General features: G+C 48.9%; 2 protein-coding genes across 3 annotated transcripts in view; one reads left to right on the forward strand and one right to left on the reverse strand.

The window, feature by feature from the left end:
* The window catches only part of LOC116944914 (transmembrane protein 268), a 79,978-nt gene extending 71,533 nt beyond the window's left edge, over positions 1-8,445 (reverse strand). Inside the window, exon 1 of the mRNA XM_076068773.1 lies at positions 6,947-8,445. The gene's annotated coding sequence lies outside the window, so the exon portion shown is untranslated. The remainder of the gene's footprint in view (positions 1-6,946) is intronic.
* A 2,190-nt stretch (positions 8,446-10,635) lies between these two features.
* The window catches only part of LAMC1 (laminin subunit gamma 1), a 111,640-nt gene continuing 102,046 nt past the window's right edge, over positions 10,636-20,229 (forward strand). Inside the window, exon 1 of one of the 2 annotated variants that reach the window (XM_032958817.2) lies at positions 10,636-11,391. In XM_032958817.2, the coding sequence (XP_032814708.2) occupies positions 10,917-11,391 (475 nt within the window). In that variant the 5' untranslated portion in view covers positions 10,636-10,916. The remainder of the gene's footprint in view (positions 11,392-20,229) is intronic. The other variant, XM_032958816.2, reaches the window with a different exon arrangement.

Here is a 20,229-nt window from a genome sequence, read left to right on the forward strand (position 1 = left end):
TCCGTCTTTTGTTATGTTGAGGGTGCGGTGGATCCGGTGGGCCACTGCACGGGGGCAATGGAAAAAAGGAAACAAAAAATGGAAAAGTTCGGAAAGAATATGCTGTGTGCTTATAAGGTAGCTAAAGTTTTGACTTGGTTGATGACATCTTTCCAGTGGTTGCTTAATTTAAAACCATCTTCTCGGTTGAAGTTGTGTCTATGTTTGTTTATCTGGATGGCTTCATGGACAAATCTTTGGTAATAACCGGGAGGTTTGCATAGTACTTTGGTATCGGAGAAAACAATCTCATGAGAACCCGCTGTGTTGAGACAATGATCAGCCACGGCCGACGAATTCGTTCTGCCGTGTTTCAGGTTCGATTCAAAACAGTACACAAAATCTGTGATCTGATCCCATCCGTAAAGGATGTCATACCTGACTTACAGTACCCCGGTGTTTACAAATTGAGTTGTATCTGCGGTGACTGCTATATCGGGGAGACAAAACGACATATCTGACCGAATTCGCGAGTACAAATCAGAGCCTCCCCACTTGATGCAGCGATCTTGCTGTGACTGTTCCACCTGAAGACGGAAGCTTGTGTTGCCTCCGAAACGTCGTGATTTAATTGTTTATTTTAATTTTACCTATGTGACTTTACCGAAAAAAAAACAAAGAGTATAATCTTAGGAAGTATTGCTTCTTCATATGGCCGATAACACAGAGTCCTGATAAGCTTTGCTGATGGGATGTGTAAAAGCACTTTCGTTTTGTTGATGTGGAGGTACAGATATGAGGTGAATGATCTGCTTAGTCATTTTATGATCGTGAGAAGTCATACCATGCCCATCACTCTGCCATGCAATGTTTAAACATCAATCAGAATTTTTGTGCTACAGACGTAATCTGTAACAGAGCATCATCATCATCTCCACAAGTTAGGAGCCACGGGTTTGATTAATTCAAAGCATCAGTGCGGTTGTAAAATCATCACTTATCTGTACTTGTTCATACAGAATTAGAATATTTATTTACACTAGAGGAATCCGATGAGCTATAAAGCCATTTTTCATAGATGTCCAGTAGGGGAGGGTAAGAACGTTGCAACAACAATTAAAGGAGTACCATATCGGCACAGGGGAGACAAAGATGGCTGGACATAGTACTGGCCACACCAGCCCAATGCTGGGTTTAATAGGTGCTCGCTAACGGGTCTTTACTTACATTTTGATTTAAAGCTTTCGTGACTGCAGGGATTCATATTATTGGTTCTTTCGGTAAAGCCACGTAGAAGAGAAACAATAAAATAATAAAAATATAAAACAATAAAATTATCACGACGTTTCTACTGCAACACAAGCAATCATCATCAGGTGTGAAAACCACAGCAAGAAAATTTGAAAATGTGTCTGTATGTGCTTATTTATTCCTTCTCTGCTGTCGGCTCTGGAGCGTCCTTCCCCCAGCCCTCATGCTGTCAACTCCAAACCCCTGTTCTAGTCCAGGCTCAAGATCTTCCCTTTCCCCCCTCTGCCTATGACTGCCTGCCTCCATCTACAAATTAAACATGCCCATGGCATCTGAAGACGCGGTTGCATTTCGACGCAATACATATCCCAACTGTTTTTTTTGTCGCATTACCTATAGCAAATCGGTCAAATGTTCCGTTGCGCGCACATCATTGATCATCATCATCATCCGCCAGGGCATGGGCACGTCACCAGGACGCTAACAGCCGCTGAACGTGCGCTGTGGGGGGTGGGATCGCAAACTTGGGTTTTCACAACCAATTCTCAGAGCCACCAAATAGTGTGGCGCCTATGCGTGCATCGCGGCGACTATGCGTGCATCGCGGCGCCTATGCGATGTGCTTATTCTAGCAGCGAATTTAAAACCAGCAGGCCCGGGAATATAAAAAAAAGTGTCAACGATACGCGCACACATAACACATGACACACACTACACAAACACACACCCGCATCGCCCTGAAATGAAACCATTACGAGACCACATTTAGTAGCAGGACGACTGCCGACTCTGCACCACCACCCCAAAAGCAAAGTCTTTCATTTTGTAAAAATGTATTAGTTTTTTTGTGCAATTTCTGACGGCGGTTCGGATTTAGTGTCTGCGTTGGGCCAGCGTGTGTCAATCGAGCCCCGCGGCTTTTCATCCCGTCTGCTCGGGCATTATTATTATTATTTATGTGGCATGGGCCAAGGATAGGGTTTCTCGAAGAAACGCAAAGATTTGTTGACTCTGGGATTTGAGACGACTTGCCGCTCCAAATCAATCCTCAAAGAGTGCCCGCAGCTGCAAGCAATTAGCGCCCGTTAATATATTCCAGGCACGTAGCCGGCACGGGGACACGTGGTTAATATTATTGACACATATGTAGCAGCTGTAATGGTTTACTCTACTAATTGATATATATGTTATATAAAAACAAATACACATCAGCTCCCCAAATATATAAGCACTGTCATCATCATAATCAGCCATGTTCTCGACACTTTGAGACAAAAAGGCTTCCCAAGTCATATTCTTTGGGTCTTTCGGTAAAGTCCCGTCGATAGGCTCAAAGAAAATAACAACAAATACTACGTTCCCCCCCCCCCCCAAGTAATTTCCATCTCTCATGGTCTAGCGATACCACAATCCATCTGGCTCCGGCACGTAAGCCCACCTCATCGCTCCATCTTCACGCCGGGTCCTTTTCTTGAGCACGTTCCCTCCTTTTGCCTCAATTCCGACACGAACTGCGACCATCAGCCATCATCCCCCCTGCCCAAGCCCATTTACTTTTCTCGACAATCAATGTGATGTCTCTAATTTTCACGTATGCTCCGATATCCATGCGTTCCTCTTTCTGCATTATGCGTATGGGGGTCCCGTAAATATCCGAATATGTGCAGACCTTCCTATGCCATTGAACTCAGAAAAGGGCAGCTGCAAAGTTTATCATTTGTGCATGTGCCATAATAACATCGCTTTAAATGTATCCTTCACAACCCCCCCCCCCCCCGTGTGTGCCTGTCATTTATCAAGGTCCCGGGTCTGGTGTACTTGTTCATTTGACACGCGCGTGCTCTGCCTTTCGCCCACTTCCCCTACCCACACACTCACTTTACATACCCACTCACTTCACTTACCCACTCACCCACTCACTTACCCACTCACTTCACTCGCCCACTCACTTACCCACTCAATCACCTACCCCCTCACCCACTTACCCTACCCACACACCCCCTCACTCACCTCAGTCACCCACTCACTTCACACACCCACTCACTTCACTCACCCACTCCACTCACTTCACTCACCCACTCACTTCACTCACCCACTCACTTCACTCACCCACCCACTCACTTCACTCACCCACTCACTTCACTCACCCACTCACTCACTTCACTCACCCACTCACTTCACTCACCCACTCCACTCACTACACTCACTCACCCACTCACTTCACTCACTCACCCACTCACTTCACTCACCTCACTCACTTCACTCACCTCACTCACTTCACTCACCCACCCACTTCACTCACCCACTCACTTCACTCACCCACTCACTTCACTCACCCACTCACTCATTTCACTCACCCACTCACTCACTTCAAACACCCACTCACTCACTTCACTCACCCACTCACTTCACTCACCCACTCACTTCACTCACCCACTCACTCATTTCACTCACCCACTCACTCATTTCACTCACCCACTCACTCACTTCAAACACCCACTCACTCACTTCACTCACTCACTTCATTCACTCACTTCATTCACTCACCCACTCACCCACCCACCCACTCAATAACCCAATCAATCACCCACTCACCCACCACCTCCAATCCTGCACAGCAGCACTGGCTAATACAGCGACAGTCTCAACTCATGCCACCCTCCTCCATCTCTCCTAAACACACTCCTTGTGCCTCGGGACTTCCAGCCGAAGCTGCTTTGCTTTTATTTGCTATGCAAAATTATCTCTCAATTCTAAAAAAGTTGCTACTTGCCGTACTGAGCAATATGTATGTTGAACTTCTTTCTTGCCCAACCGTAGCCAACCGTGCTAATCGGAATCGCGGGAGGTACAGCAAGTGCGGCTGATGCGTAGACAAATCTGTTAGCGGTTGCGGCTCCCAACTCTGCTTGATAAAAGTTCAACGTACAGCAGTTGGGTTGATTGATGAACCCTGCGAGGCACCGATAACCGGTGGTGAGAAATGTGGTCCAAACTGCGATGTCCCTAACAAGTCGCTCACCGTAGAATCGCCTTGGCTTCCCTCCCTCTCCTTGCCCATAAAAAACACGGGACTTCGCTTGCCCACGTTAGAAGTACACACACGGAGCGACCTGCGGCCACTTCCTGCGCAAGTGGAGGAATTGAGCAGATGCCCGAACTGTGACTGCAGTGCAACGCGTAATGCATCACTCACATAAATCGATCATCGTCCAACAACAGGCTTTTGCAAGGAGGTGCAAAATGGGATCCATCTGGTGACCCCAGATGCCACCATAAATTTCTTCACAAACTCAAAACACGCGGTTACAAACTCGGGCCATTGCATCTCAAACGGGCATACAAACGGAAGATCATTGTCACTGATGCATCGCTGTTACTACCCACGGTGCCATTGTTGCGATGAGCGTCATGCCACAGTTGCTCCACCGATGTCAAGGACTCGTTCTACCAGATTGTATCCTCTCACACTCGTACAGTATTCGACCACCTCGCTACATGCCACAGCGTCTCTCTTTCCTCCGTTGCTGGCACTGCCCATCTTTTAAACTCCCTTCCCACCGTTCCCCCTCTCGCGGTTAGTTCGTACATTCTACCCTTATTGACGCTCGCTGCTTAATCATGACCATCGCGATAACTTGGCACTTATCAAGGCACCTTTCGCGATTCGTCTCAAACGTTTGAGGGCAGACAGGAGCGGAGGAACGCTTCACGTTCCCGGGCATCCTTTTGTTGGCTGCGCTCAGCATTTGCGACTCAAAGGAATCTTCCCTCCAGCGCATTGCGAGAGACCACGAGGAACGGTGACTGTGGCTAGAGTGGATGGGGAGGTTCATCCAGCAGTAAAAAGACCATGGTTTTCTTTTTTAAAGAGGGGGGAGGTGGGCAAGTAGAGTAGCCAAGGGTGGACATCGAATATTTTTTGCATGTGTATGTTGAACTTCTTTCGCGCCGTACGTCGCACCAACCATGCTAATCGGAGGTGCCTTGGTGGGAGATCCGAGTCCCTTGGCCCCCCCCCCCGTCCCATCGCTGTAATCGCTCTCGCTCGCTCTCTGTCCAGCTCTCTAAGCTTTCACAATGACACGCAACCTGTGAGCCCCAGGCCTTTTTGTTGTTCTCCTTTATAGTGGGCACAGTTGGGATAAAGATGTTTGCAGCTGAACCCAACAACGAACAAACAAAAAAAACACACAAGACCCAGTTCACAGCGAGGACCTTTTGTTCCATTTAAACGACGACGTGCCCACAACACCCGCCCCGAGTAGACTCAAACGGCATATATTGTACCAGGGAATTGAAAAAAACCGACCATGAGTATTGCCCATCCTCAAGTCATGCGTGCGCCGTGAGGACGCTTGTGGCTTGATGCTTTACACGATATGAAACGCTCAATGTCAAACATTTACTATCGCACACAAGTGCTGAAAGGCTGCCCCCCATCCCCCCCCCCCCCCCAGGGTCGCTTTACAGCCCATGATATTGTTCGTAAGAGTAGATCATTGTTTGCCTTTCCCATGAACAAGTTTATCTTCATAATGGCCAGCTGTTCAGTGTCCTTATTCGTAACTGTCGGGAGATGCTACAGAGGCTCTTTGCAAAATGTGTTGTGTGCGATTCAATAGAGCTCAGCCATCCCATGATCAGAGATGAGGTGGGGGGGGATCAGCTGACATCATAAACGCCCATAGTTGAAAATCCTTGAACAATGTTTAAAAGTCGATTTGGCGCTATCGTGACTGCAGGAATTATGTATTTTCTCTTTCTACGTGACTTTACCTAAAGAACCAAAGAATGTTTAAAAGTAAATACAATAATACTCGTAACGAACCACATTAGCAGTGGTACACATGAACAAAACCACCGACTTTGTCATTAACATATCCATTATCGTCAACATCGTCAGTAATGACTGCACATAAATACAACACAATGACCTCTGGGAATTACACATCAAAACATATCCGTTGTTTTGATTTAAAGCTTTCGTGACTGCAGGGATTCATATTCTTGGTTCTTTCGGTAAAGTCACGTAGAAGGGAAACAATAAAACAATAAAATATGTATCCGTTGTTACTGCGACGCACACCATCATGTGGACAAAGAGTCTCAGAATTAATTCCGTGAAGTCAGCTACCATGGACCGTTCTCACTGCGAGAGTTACAAACGGACGTTTCGTCTCGTGCGATGATGCCAGTAGTTAGCACGGTTGTAAATAACCCTCGAGGGAGATACAAACGGAGATGATTACTATTTATACACCACCTGGAAAAATATAAAAACAACATTCAGCACGCGGCCCACTTGCACCATTCCCGTGTGCTGAGCTAGGATGCGTTCCCTTTCGTTAATACTGCTGCTTATCAAGAATGATTCAAACGAGGGTTCCTCATCATTTTAGAATGTTGTACTCTTTGCAAATACAATTGAGCAAACATCTACACTTGCAATAATAGGAACAAAACAATACTGCTCGTTAAACCGAAATGGAATTGCGTTAAACACTTAAGGTAATGCTTCATACACGTAAAAAAAACAGCTCCCGTATACTTGATCGTTCGCGATAAATGTGTACGGGGGGGGGGGGGGGGGGGGGTGTGGGGGCACAGTGGTTCGAGCACGAACACTGTGAACCCAGATACCAGAGTTCGATTCCCGGCCGCTGCGAACAACGTGGCCACCAACACCCCTCGGCCGCCGCCAGCCCACACTTACCAGCGTCACGTACACTCACACAACACCCATGATTCTCACGATTCCACGTGGCGTGGTGGAAGGTCTTCCTCCCGTGCGCAAGTGATCGATTTTACAAAAAGGCCATTGTTATATTGTATTGGTCAAACTGTGAGATTGAAACTTTAACTGTGAATGAATACGCATAACCGGGGCGGTGGAACGAGACAAGCAGGGCCTGGTTCCTGAATCGAATCGCGATCCAAGATCGTGATGCCAATTAATAGAATTTCCCCGGGGGGGGGGGGGGGGGGTTGGGGGGAAGAGACAATCGGTCGACCTCTCGCTTCATTATCATGAGCCATGGTCAATTCACTGCTGGATGAAGCCCTCACCAATTAAGCCGCCACCATCACTCACGGCCTTGCTCCATCTCCGCTGGCAGGCGTCCTCTGGCATGTTCCTATTTACAGGCACATAGGCAGACTGCCGACCGAAATGTCGTATACATAAATGGATAAATGCACTGTAAGCATGATTCTCTGGCCTGTCTCCACGTATAAATAAAACACGTGTTTTCGTCCAACTGCCTATTGACTTTCCAGACTAATATTATTCCGCAGTCTTTGTTTAAGCAAGCAAACTCTGCAGCGGTGTCCATCTTCTGGGTCTCATCGGCAGGGGCAGGCAGGCTTGTTAAATACATGCCACCTGTGTTACCGTCAGTTATTGGGAAGGGCGTCTATCCATAACTGTCCACCTATGGACCAGATCAACCAAAATACCGTCCAACCTACGTCGGATTGTGGAAGCTCGGCAAATTTTGAGCCTGGACAGTGCTTGGATGGTTACAGAAGCACATTGAATGTGATGGGGTTTTTTGTTTGTTTGTCACACGCGCGGGGGTGATCCCGTTTAGCCAGCTACCCGGCTATTTTACACGGGAAATCCGTGGTGCTGCGTGAGGATGGCAGCGACAACAAAACAAAGAGAGAGAGAGAGAAAAAGTAACATCAACATTGCAGACAACGATTAGAGAGAGGGGGTCCTTAAGTAATATTGCACAACAAACGAGGTGTTTAACGTTCGCGAACGAAACACGCGTGAATACAACACAAACAGTGCAAAAATATTTAAAAAATAATAGGTTTTACCCTTTCTGGCAATGAAACGGGAGTTAAAATGTTCAAGCACCGAATATAAACCTTTTGCAAGGAATAAAGTCTGCATTCAGCACACGTACTTATGGTGAACATGCAAACAAACATTCTCGAATAATATATGCCTTCCTCTTTGGTTCTTTCGTTAAAGTCACGTAGGTATAAAATAAAATAAATTAAATCATCAGGTGGGACAACCACAGCAAGAAACAAATGAATTTTGATTTAAAGCTTTCGTGACTGCAGGGATTCATATTCTTGGTTCTTTCGGTAAAGTCACGTAGAAGGGAAACAATAAAATAATAAAAATATTAAACAATAAAATTCTCACGACCTTTCGACTGCAACACAAGCAATCATCATCAGGTGTGAAAACCACAACAAGAACATTTTCTTGTGAAAACCACAAGGACATTTTCTTGTTGTGGTTTTCACACCTGATGATGATTGCTTGTGTTGCAGTCGAAACGTCGTGAGAATTTTATTGTTTTATATTTTTATTATTTTATTGTTTCCCTTCTACGTGACTTTACCGAAAGAACCAAGAATAAGAAACAATTGCTGAAGTGGGCAAAATGCCTTGTCTTTGAAACTGATTGGCCAAGTCTCACCAGTGTCAATGCATATACTGTCAGAGCATATTTGTTTGCATGCTCACCACAAGTACTGTGTGTGGTTAATGCGAACTTGATTCCTTGCAAAAGGTTTCCATTTGGTGGTTAGAAATCTTAACACCTCCTGTTTATTGTCAGAAATGGTAATACATTGATACTGGCCAAAAGGTTCCATTTAGTGCAAATATAATAATGGAAGCAAAAGGCGTGAGGAATAAAAGTGAAGTACACGTGCAACCATGCTCTCAATTATGACTTAGGGGACCGGACCGAGACGATACACTTACACATGAAAAGCCGGTTTCATTGATCACAAGCAGCTGCTTGGATTCGAACCCAGGTCCAGTGTTGGCAGCTCAGCGCACCCGGTCACTTCTCGTCTCGCGTTACGTGAATAAAACGGCCGGGGTGGGGTGGGTGGTGGTGCGTGTGTGTGCATGTGTGTGTGAGCGTGCATGTGTGTGTGAGCGTGCATGTGTGTGTGAGCGTGCATGTGTGTGTGAGCGTGCATGTGTGTGTGAGCGTGCATGTGTGTGTGAGCGTGCATGTGTGTGTGAGCGTGCATGTGTGTGTGAGCGTGCATGTGTGTGTGAGCGTGCATGTGTGTGTGAGCGTGCATGTGTGTGTGAGCGTGCATGTGTGTGTGAGCGTGCATGTGTGTGTGAGCGTGCATGTGTGTGTGAGCGTGCATGTGTGTGCCCCAGCTTGTGGATCTCACAAGTGCCTCTGCACGGGGTCGCTTCCACCAACAGGTGGCATTCCCACGCTGTGATGAGCCATTGGCGCCGTGCCTTGCCGACGCCCACCTACGGACGAAATGCAGAAACGCGCAGCATCGCGAACTTTTAAACCCTTTTAGGGGGAGCGCAAGGGGGCACTCTCAGAGGCGATCAACAGGCGCACAATGACAACCCGAGTGGACATTCCGCTCGTGAACGGATTCGCTCCATCCTCCCGTCGCAATTCGATTAATTGGCCACGATTTGGGTTCACGAACAACACGATACATTTAATTCGCATAGTCTCTCACGAGCAACAGTATATTTCGTTTATGTTGTGGGATAGATCGTGAAGGCGTTATGTCAATGCGGTGTTTAACTGTCGCGGATAATAGGGAGAACAGGTCGCGGATAATAGGGAGAACAGGTCGCGGATAATAGGGAGAACAGGTCGCGGATAATAGGAGTGTTCGCTGACCCCTCACATCCCCGGCGGACAAACGGAATAGCGCGCAATAGGGTCAGGGATTAGAGCAGTTGCAGCAGCAGAAGCAAAGAGTCAGTCGCGCAGAGATCGCTGTCGAGTTGAACGTCACAGGAGATGAGTGGCGTTCACGCGGCCCCTGTGCAGGATGACTGGCTGTCCGGCCGGCCGGCCAGCTGCCCGGGTACCCGCGGTATGGGAGAGAGGGCGGGGAGTCTGCCTGGAAAAATGTTCTGCATGGGCAGCTGACGAAAGATGCGCGGTGCAGCGAGGGATGATGGGTCATGGGTGGGTTAGAGCGAAGGGTGACGGGATTTGAACACGCATGAGAATAGGAAGGGTGGGGTGGTGATGATTGATGATCATTGGTGATGATGGTGAAATGTAAAAGTGTTGTTGATGAGGATGTAAGTGCAATTACTTATTATTATTAATTGGTCATTAGCGTTGTTTATTATGTAAATGGGATTTACTGTTTGTGCAAAAATTTCAGAATTGTTTTGATGATGATATTTAAAAGTTATATTTATGATTATTTAAGATAGTGTTTGAAGGATGGTGTAAATGCAATTCACGACAATGATGATGACGACGATGATGATTACATTGAAGATAGCAGCTGTGTTATTGATTAATGATGATAATTGGGCTTTTTACGAATGATCGTCTACTTGTGAGCGAGGCAGCAGACGACATCGCTGATTCGAGAGAGCCCGAGAGAGGGGGGTGGGTGCCGAGCGGTGTCGAGCGGGCGGGCGGGAGGAGGAGGCAGAGCACAGCAGAGGGGAGGAGGTGGAGCAGTGAGGAGAGTGGAACGAGGATCGAGAATTTGAGAGGGAGGGGAGACGTTGTACTCTGCTCGGCCCGCCCGCGTCTCCACACTCCCCTCTCACCCCCCCACCTCTCTCCATCTCGCCTCGTCTCATTCAACCCAACCCCCACCTCTCCCCTCCGCTCTCCCCATCCTCGCCCTCTCGCCTCGCTTCATTCACCGCCACCACCGCCGCCGCCGCCTCCCACTCAGAGCGACTCCACATGGCGCACACGCGCAGCACCGCGCCGCGCCTCCCGATCTCGCTCCGCCGACGGTGGCGGCTCCACCACCATCATCACCATCAGCATCAGAGTACGGCGGCGATGATGGCAATGACGACCGCGGCGGCGATGCTGCTGCTGTTCTGCCAGGGCGTCCTCTCGGCCATGGACGAATGCTACGACGACGAGGGACGGCCGCAGCGGTGCCTGCCCGAGTTCGTGAACGCGGCCTTCAACGTGACGGTGGAGGCGACCAACACGTGCGGATCGCCCGCCGAGGAGTACTGCGTGCAGACCGGGGTGACGGGCGTCACAAAGTCGTGCCACGTGTGCGACGCGAGCGACGCGCGCCTCCACCACAACGCCACCTTCCTCACGGACTTCAACAACCAGGACGACACGACGTGGTGGCAGAGCCCCACCATGCTTCGCGGGGTGCAGTACCCCAAGGCCATAAACCTCACCCTGCGCCTGGGTGAGAGAGAGCACGAGACGTGCGGGTTTGGGGAGGGAGGTTCCTGGTGGTGGTGGTGATGATGGTGATGTTGCTGCTGGTGGTGGTGATGGGGGTGATGATGGTGCTTGTGACGTTGATGGTAATGATGATGGTGGTGGTGATAGTGCTGATGGTGATTATGCTGGTGATAGCGGTGGTGATGATTCCGGTGGTGGTGGTGATGATTATGCTGGTGCTGGTGGTGATGGGGGTGATGATGGTGCTAGTGACGTTGATGCTAATGATGGTGGTGGTGATAGTGCTGATGGTGATTATGCTGGTGATAGCGGTGGTGATGATTCTGGTGGCGGTGGTGGTGATGATGGTGCTGGTGGCGTTGAAGCTGCTGCAAGTGCTACCGATGATGATGATGCTGCTGCTGAAAGTGCTACCGATGATGGTGGTGATAGTTGTCCTCTTGATGGTGCTGGTGGTGAAACACATGGTGCATGCTGGTGCTAATCGTGCCGGTGATGCTTTTTGATGGTGTTGCTGCTTTCTAGTGGTCATGGCGATGTTGATTTGTGTTGGCGCTGATGGTGTGGGCGCCTCTTTCAGTGATGATAACTTCTCATTGAGCATATTCGTGGTTTGAATATCCTACAGGTTATTATTGGTTCGGGGGCTATCGTGGTAGAAGCTGCCGAATAGAGTGTGGAGTGTGTAATTCTGCTCGGTTGAGTGAGGTTCGAACCGGGTCAGGGATTGATGCACGCAGTCCCGTTTCCCCTGCAGTCGGATAAGTCCCTTTCACGTCGGTGACGGTGGTGATGATGATGCTTTAAACCCCCTGAAAAGCGGTCAAGCAGCCGGTAACCCCCGGCCTGGGGTAAGACAACACCACAAAGCATCGTGTAGCTCAACAGCCAGAGCCACGCCGTGCCAAGCACTGCCCACGGCTGAGACACAAGGGGATTTAAGGGGGCCCACGGGTCAACGGTGCACACAGACCGCTGTGTTGCAAGCCGACCCGTAGAGCAAGTCGTGGGGAGAGACTGCATCCGCCGCCACACGATTAACCCCCCCCCCCCTTCCAGCCGCCCCCTCCTCGCTTGCATGCGTCGAAGATGATGCGCCCATACCTGCCTGCTCGCGAGGCCCCTTGATCCCCCGAGTGGCGTGCAGAGAGAGTTGGGGGGGGGGTGCTGCTTGCGATGGAACGCGCATGGCTTGTGTGGTTTGTTAAGCACTGCGCGCGTGTGTGTGCAGCCCTCTGTGTCAATACGCTGCTGGATGAGGTTCTCTTCCCTACACCGCGCTTGGGTTATTTGGACCCATCGTTTGCCCCCCCCCCTCCCCGGTACGCTGGTCGGTTCGAGTTGGTGACGGCGGGGAACATCGATCGCGGGCGCACACAAGTTGCAGTACAACAATGACTATTTGTGGCCGTGCCTCTTACGTCAACTACCACAGCTGGCGGTATGCCCCATAACGAGCACTAGCCAGGCTCAAACCCCAGCGTGGCTTTGGGAGAGACGACGTGCTGAGACATCGGCGCATCACCAACCTTGCGAATTCGCATCTGGGGGGTTGGGGGTGGGAACCCGACTTAAATTTCGTGCTTTTTCAAGACGACTGCACGGTGTAGACGATGGGGTCGTCGTTGTCGTGGTTTTTTTGTTGTTGGCCTGGTCGTTTCCAGGCACCGCCCTGCCCAATGAACGCCCTCGCTTGTTCCGTTGGAAAAGAGAAAAGCGTTAACCTCGAAGTATGAGAGCGAGAGATCGAGCGAGCGAGAGAAGGACCTCCTGTTGGAAACGAGACGAGGGGAATCGTCGCCATTCTCTGAATTAGTGTCAGGAATGCACAAGCGCGCCCGTGTGTGTACAGTGGATAGATACATCGCTGCTATTATTCCGGCGTAGTTCATCATGACGATAGCGCATTCGTTTACTGTCCAGCCCCCTTTTTTGTTTGTTTCTTATCCATACTTCACGGCGCTAGGCAGTCCCGGGTTGTTGAGACGTGCGGGTGTCCGTGCGCGCGTGTGGGTTTGGGAGGTTCCGTGACCCGGTCCGGGTGCCGCTCGCCACTGACGGCAGCCGTCGCTGGACCGGTTCACGACGCAGCGTGCGTGCCAAGCCACAGTCAGAATCTGTGTTCGTGCTGGACGAATCCGATGAGCTGTGAAGCTCTCCTATTTGGTTGCACAGATGTTCACGACCCCCCCCCACTCCACGCTCCATGTCTCTTATCAGTCTAATCGTAATCGTGTTATATTGTGTACCGATGGGAGGGAGGGGACCCCCCCCCCTCCCCCCCCCCACGTTTTTATGCCTTTGTTACGGTTGCTGCCGTAGCATTTCCTCTCTCTCTCTCTCGCTCTCCCTTTCTGTTGACGCGAAACGCCCTTGACTCTCGAAGTGCGATGAGATCTGGGACGTGGATGGTGACAATGAAAAGCTGCAAGGGCCAACACATTTATTTATTTATTTAAATCGATTATGATCACGTCAACGATGCGATCTGGCAGCTAAAAGTCCCAAGACGCGCCGGGAACGCCAAGTCGTGTTCCGCGGGATCTTATGTATTGCTTTTTAAACCAACAAAATCTCCCAACGCACATTGCTGTGCCCACTCGCTTCCCCCAGTGGCCAGGATTTCGATGAGCTCGGGGTCTGCAGGGGGTTGGAAGCCGAGGAATGTTTCTCTCTTCGACTTTGGTAGAGAGAGAGCGGGAGAGAGGTGGTGGGGGGGGGTAAAAAAAAGGTCGCTTCAGCACTTTTGCCATCAAAAGAAAGTTGCGTGGCTGTGTCGCTCTGCGAACCTCCCTCCCTCGTCCACCCCCACACACACACAGCCTCCCCCCCCCCCCCCACTGTGCCATGTCAGCTGCCTATGAGGGCAGTGGGTGGCCGCGGTTCGCGCTGCGCCACCAACCCCGCTCAGGAGCAACACCTGTGACCAATTCTTTGTGCTGTTTAAACATCAGGATTTGGGGAGACAAAGGCGGCCGAGCGTGGTGCTGCCCACCCACCCCCGCGTATGCCGTGCCGGCCTTCATAGATGCTCGCTAACAGCACTTGCCCCGACAGTCTGTTCAGGCTATATGGGGGAGGGTGGGATCTTTGTCTTTGTGGGGGGGGGGGGGGAGCGGTAGTGCAACGATTAGCGCACTGCACTACGAACTCGGCTACCCGAGTTAGATGAACTGGATCAGTCCCGAGCCTCCCCTGGGTCGACTCAGCCTTAACTGATCATATGGTGCCGTATGGCAAAAACGTCAGACAAAAGCTACCGGGCGTGGTTCTGGCCACGCCATGCTGTCGCATATAGGCTGACAGCACTTTCCCCAACTATTGGAGATCTGTTTGTGTGTTCAAATGAATGGGTGTTTGTCTTTGTTTGAATCAATGCGTGTGTGTGTTGAATGAATAAGTTAATTAATGTGTGTGTGTGTTGAATGAGTGACTGTGCGAGTGCTCAAATCACACTGCTCACTATCTCGCCCCCTGATTTACGAGTTTAATTAAGCAGCTGCTTTGGTCCGAGAGCTGTCAGCTCCTAGATCATGACTTAAAATTGACATATACCTTTGTACAAACACTTTAAAAAATTGATACATAATCAACATCTTTTTTAAAGTTGCATACCTTAAAATGTTTTTAAAAATGCAAATTTCTTTGCTATTCGGTGATCAGAAATATGTTCACACGCCAACTCAAACGGCTACTCTTCTGAACCTTCACATTTCCCAATTTCCTCAGCAGCTCACAATGTAAAGTTACACCCTTCAAATTAAAAGAAGGGTCATTGCTTAAAACATCATCCGAATACTTTATATCTATACTAGCTGTACATCCCGGCTTCGCCCGGGACATGGATTCACCACGGGCGGCCGCCTTTGTCTCCCCAGTGGCGATGTTGACACACCACAGCAGTTACTCGTTTGAGGCTGAGTCGACCTAGGGGAGGCCCAGGACCGGTTCAAATAATCATCACCAGTGGTGGCCGTGAGCGGGAATCGAACTCGGGTCGCCGGGTTCGTAGCGCAGCGCGCTAACCGCTACACTACAATGCGTTACGCTTCCACATGCGCGGGTCACGTGACAGATTTGACGTCACAGCTCACTTGGCGTGCAAAAAAAATATGCATTATTGAGCGCCCCCCCCCCCCCCCAAAAAAAAACACAAAAGTGTATTTTTATCATTTTTGCATGGTGTACAGTCTGGAAAGTAGCCACATGGCAAAGTTCAAGTTTGTTGCATGTTGGGAAGTAGGCTAAACATTTTGAACAGACGCAACACATTCACAACTTTGCCTTTTATATATATGGAGATGATGCTTAACTCGTGATGAATGTGATTTCATTTGTTCTTGTACATGTGTACCAGTTATGTAGCGTGCTTGGCATGGGCCTTGGTGTTATTTTTTTGTTATTTTATTTTCACCTACGTGACTTTACCCAATAGAACCAAAGAGTATAGCAATACATTTAATTAGACCTGGTGCAGTTGCAAAGCCTACACACTCGATAGCTAAGCCACTGACGTGCACTACTGCAAACGCTTTCCCTTACTGTATTTTCTTTTTTTGTTGTTGTTGAGTTGACCTTCGAGGAGTTGGTGGGTCGTTCACATGGGTTTTTGTCACGTTTATTTAATTTTATTTCTCTTTTATCCGTTGACGGCCGAAGGTTGGTGACCCCGCGCACATCATGAATGCATGCTTCTGCCTCACTCAGTGTCTAGGGGCAGGCAGGAATGCGAGGACATACATTAAACCGGGGACACACAGCGGCGGCGCAGAGACTTGAGAGAAGGCAGGCAAGCGGAGAGAGAGAGAGAGCGATGGATGGATGACATCGCCTGCCCGCGCGCGTTTAATTCGCACACACAACGGGGAAGCAGCAGATGTGGCCAGGGGCAAGCGCGCAGAGATGGACGGATGAGGGGAGGGCACTGCACTCTTATCACTTGGAGCACTGACACGAGGAGGGGCCGAACCCGACTGTGTCCCGCATTCCCCAGCAGATTGAGATTGACTCGTGGTGATCACAGGCAAAACCCAACCCTCTCCACCTCGCCTATTCACAAATCTGACCGCGTTTGGTTCGTTCCACAGTTTCCTTCGTTGTCTGGAGGTCAATGTTGTTTATCTTTTTAATGGCCAGCTCTTAGTGTCTGTCTTCTTAACTGTAGGGAGAGGCTACAGAACCTCTTTGTAAATGTGTTTGTGTGTGTGACTCAATGGAGCTTGGCCGTCCCATGGTCAAAGTTGGGGGCCTGCTGGATCAGCTGACACGATTATCACGGTTGGCTACGTACGGCGCGAAAGAAGATCAACATACATACTTGGCGATTCTTCTGGCAAATTTGTATTTCAGTTCTCACGCCCGAGGCATTTCTCCTCCAACATTTCCATGTTCTCTTTAATCCATCATCAAGCAGCTGTCTAGTTTTTGGGTGACCTCGAGTTTGCCTCCCTTCAATCCGTTTCTCGCCACGGTCAATTTCCCCACAGTTGTCCGTCTCTCTCTACTAGTTACGTGCGCCAAAACATTCCAACAGTTCTGAGATTCGTCGACGTTCCATCGGTCGATCTGGCGTTCCGAATTGCGCGAACAAATAGTGGTTTGTTCTTTTTGCGTTTATGAAATCCACAGCAAGCGCCTCTCCTGGACATCTGTGAAAAAGAGCTCCATCGATCATCGGATTCCTCCATGATAAATAAAGATTCTGATTCTGACCCCACGATTCATATGTTTCCGTGTAGAAATCTACACATGCTTAAAAAAGCGTGGGGGAAGCTAATTTGTGTCACTTTTATATCGCAAAGAGGACAATGCTAGTTTTGTAAAAAAAAAACACGTTATTTGCACGTTTATATCAGTTAGTCTTTTATCAGTTACAGCCCACCCCACCATGGCCGTATCTGACTGTGCCTTGCAATCCTATCTCAATAAACCGGCAGCTCTTCACAATGACAGTATTCTTTCTACTATCTGCACACGGTCCGTCTGACATGAGCACAAACATGTTTGCTTGCATCTGAAAATAAAATGTCAGTGGTTGTTGTTTATTGTGTTGCTCAGCCGATTGTGAGCTTTTGGAAGACTTTTACTACTGGACGTCTGTGAAAAAAGCTTCCATAGCTCACTGTATTTCTCCAGGATGTATAAAGATTCTGACTATCGGGACATGTGCTGTGTGTGCATACGTGGGATGACAGATGTTTAATTCGCTGAGCGTTTAGAATCTGTGATATGTACACGATGCCGTGCAGCATTTGGGGGGTCGCGGGGGGAGTGACACCACAGCGTGTGGAAGCGGTGAATGCAATGATTGTAGAGGTGTGTGTTTCGTGTGACAAATATGACGAGAGACCTATGGTGTTGTAATAATGGCATCGAGTGCGTCGAATGGCGACAGCAGTCAAACATGAGAGAGGAGAAGAGCAGGTCTTGAGCAATAACTTAGAAATGAGGGTATGGGGAGGGGGTGGAGGAGCCACCGAGACAACGAGGGCAGCAGTGGAGAAGAAGTGGCCCGTGCGTTGAGTGTGGGTAGGATTGGCAGTGTCGTGTTTCCGTTTCCATCGTTGCGTTGTAATTCTATATATGTTTTCGTAAGTCAGTAGTCCTGCCGTGAACTTTGGGGAAACACAATTGGGAGCACGACGTAAGACTTAATTCGTTTTATTATTATGACATACTTTGTAGGCTAAAAATGTGTTTTTATGAAGAATAAAAACAAATTTCAATCGGCACCAGTGACCTGTACCGATGGTTGGCTATTATGGGTGGGTGTCGCCTAATCGCTGGCAAAGCTGGAGCAGCCATGGGCCTTTTGTGACATCTGCGCGCATTGGACTCGGTATGTGCATTGGACTCGGTATTTCGAGACGAAAAAAGGCACTCCATGATGGGATGGCAACTCCCTCGGCAGGGCTGTAAAGCATGGGAGAGTTGTGAGCATTGTCAGTTTTTGTTGGAGCAATGCTTCTGTTTGTAACGAGCTGGAAGGAGGCTGCGTGAACTCTGTAAACCCAATGCATTCACTGCCCTCCCATCAAAGTTCCGGCATTGCTGACAACAGCTTGGAATTAATGATCCGTGTCCTTCCTCGGATTGGTGCAATAGACATTGTTTGTTCATACGTGTCCACTTATAAATCACCGACAAGGGAGGTTCATTTCAAAATTAGGGGTAAATATTTGCTGCCCCTTGAAAGCCCGACTGATAAACTTCCATTCGAATCCACGTTCCAGACGTGCGCCCGAAATGCCCGGGGTCGGAAATGCACCAATAAGTCTTGTGAGGGTGGGGGGGAAGACAAAGAACCACAAAATTAACAGAAGAGACACGGCGAAATAAATCACGACTTTTGGGGTCAGCTTATAAAACGCGAGGAACCTCCAGGCAGGTGGTGGGTGTCAGCAAATTGTCGGAATGCCTTCAGTCTCCTCTCAGAATGGAATGTCGCTTCCTTCCTTTTTCTCACCAAAGGAGCCTCTGTTGAGATGGAAATTGAAGGGCCCCTTCCACAGGTAAATGCATGGCTGTGGACAATCGGGCTCCCTCTGATGCTTATCTCCCAGCTGGTAAAGTAAGCTAACCCCCCCCCCGTCCCCTATCCACACTCAACCTCTACCCAATCCACACACCTTTGTCCCCTTTGGAGTAAGCCACCCTGACCGCCCCAGGTCTCATTGTATTGGTAAACCCCCGCTAAATAAGGGGGCTGGGAATTGATTTGAACGGCGGCAATTACAAAGTATTGACAAATGCCCGAGAGTGAAGGTGCCTTGGGGCAGAGTACCTCTCGTCCCCTCCCTTCCATTATCATCGGGGCCACGGTTTGACTAATTCACCTTTTTTGTTTGTTTAAAGAGCCCCTCACGCGTTCTCTCCGCACCATCCGCTGGGACACTTTACAGCCGCCAAAGGATCTCGCCGGTAGTGGTCATTAGCGGCTGCCTGATAACGGGACGAGATATAATCGGCAGAATTTTTTTAAAGAGGCGTTTTATTGGTCTTCTTCAATTTACCCGGACTTCTCAAAGTCCTTCGGGCTAAAGTTTGGCCTCCCAATGATGAAATGCGTTAATCTTCTTTGAATAAGGGCTATATTGACCAAACTATCAGCTTACCTGTAGATTCTTCCATCATGAGGCTGTATTAATGACCAACGTGGAAATTTTAGTTTTGTTTTGTCAATACACAGCTGGAAATGTAGTCCCGTAATATTTTGCCCAAAAGTTATTTTGTACTGTTAAAGCAATTGAGAACTGGAACACTGTTAACATTATTGTTCAAGTCGAAAACTGTAACTTTCTCATCAGAATAATTAACGAGGTCATGAAAGTGAATTTTATGATGACCACCTCATTATTTTTGTACGATCATTAGTGAGGTCATTATCATGACCTTTCTCTAACTAAGAACGAATGAGGTAGGAACATATCAAACTAGGCTATAGCATTTTTTACGCAGCCATTTAAAAAGTTAGACCTGTGTAAGTAAGTGCGACCTATGCCCATCCAGCGATAATTATGTCCGGGAGAGATAGCCAACTCAAACATGCCGTGGAGTGTGAAGACTCTTCGTGTGAGAGTGGGGGTGGTATTAGAGTCCTGTTACGACTTGTCTTGTAAATATTGCAGCAGCCAGTGAGCCAGGTTGGCACACAATCTCATCATCCTCCTCCTCTCCTCTGCGAGTGCCGCAGAGGAGAGCGTTCCTAGCGTGCCCCCCCCCCATCACACGCGGAGGTGGCACACATGCACGCATGGCCGATGAGACATTAACCCTGCGAATTCAACGTGGCCGAGGATTAATTTCGGCCTGTTCTGTCTTGGTCGGCAACCCAAAATAT

Source organism: Petromyzon marinus, chromosome 22, assembly GCF_048934315.1.
Source record: "Petromyzon marinus isolate PM22_M1 ecotype Great Lakes invasive population chromosome 22, UKy_Petmar_22M1.pri1.0, whole genome shotgun sequence".
Taxonomy (NCBI): Eukaryota; Metazoa; Chordata; class Hyperoartia; order Petromyzontiformes; family Petromyzontidae; genus Petromyzon; species Petromyzon marinus.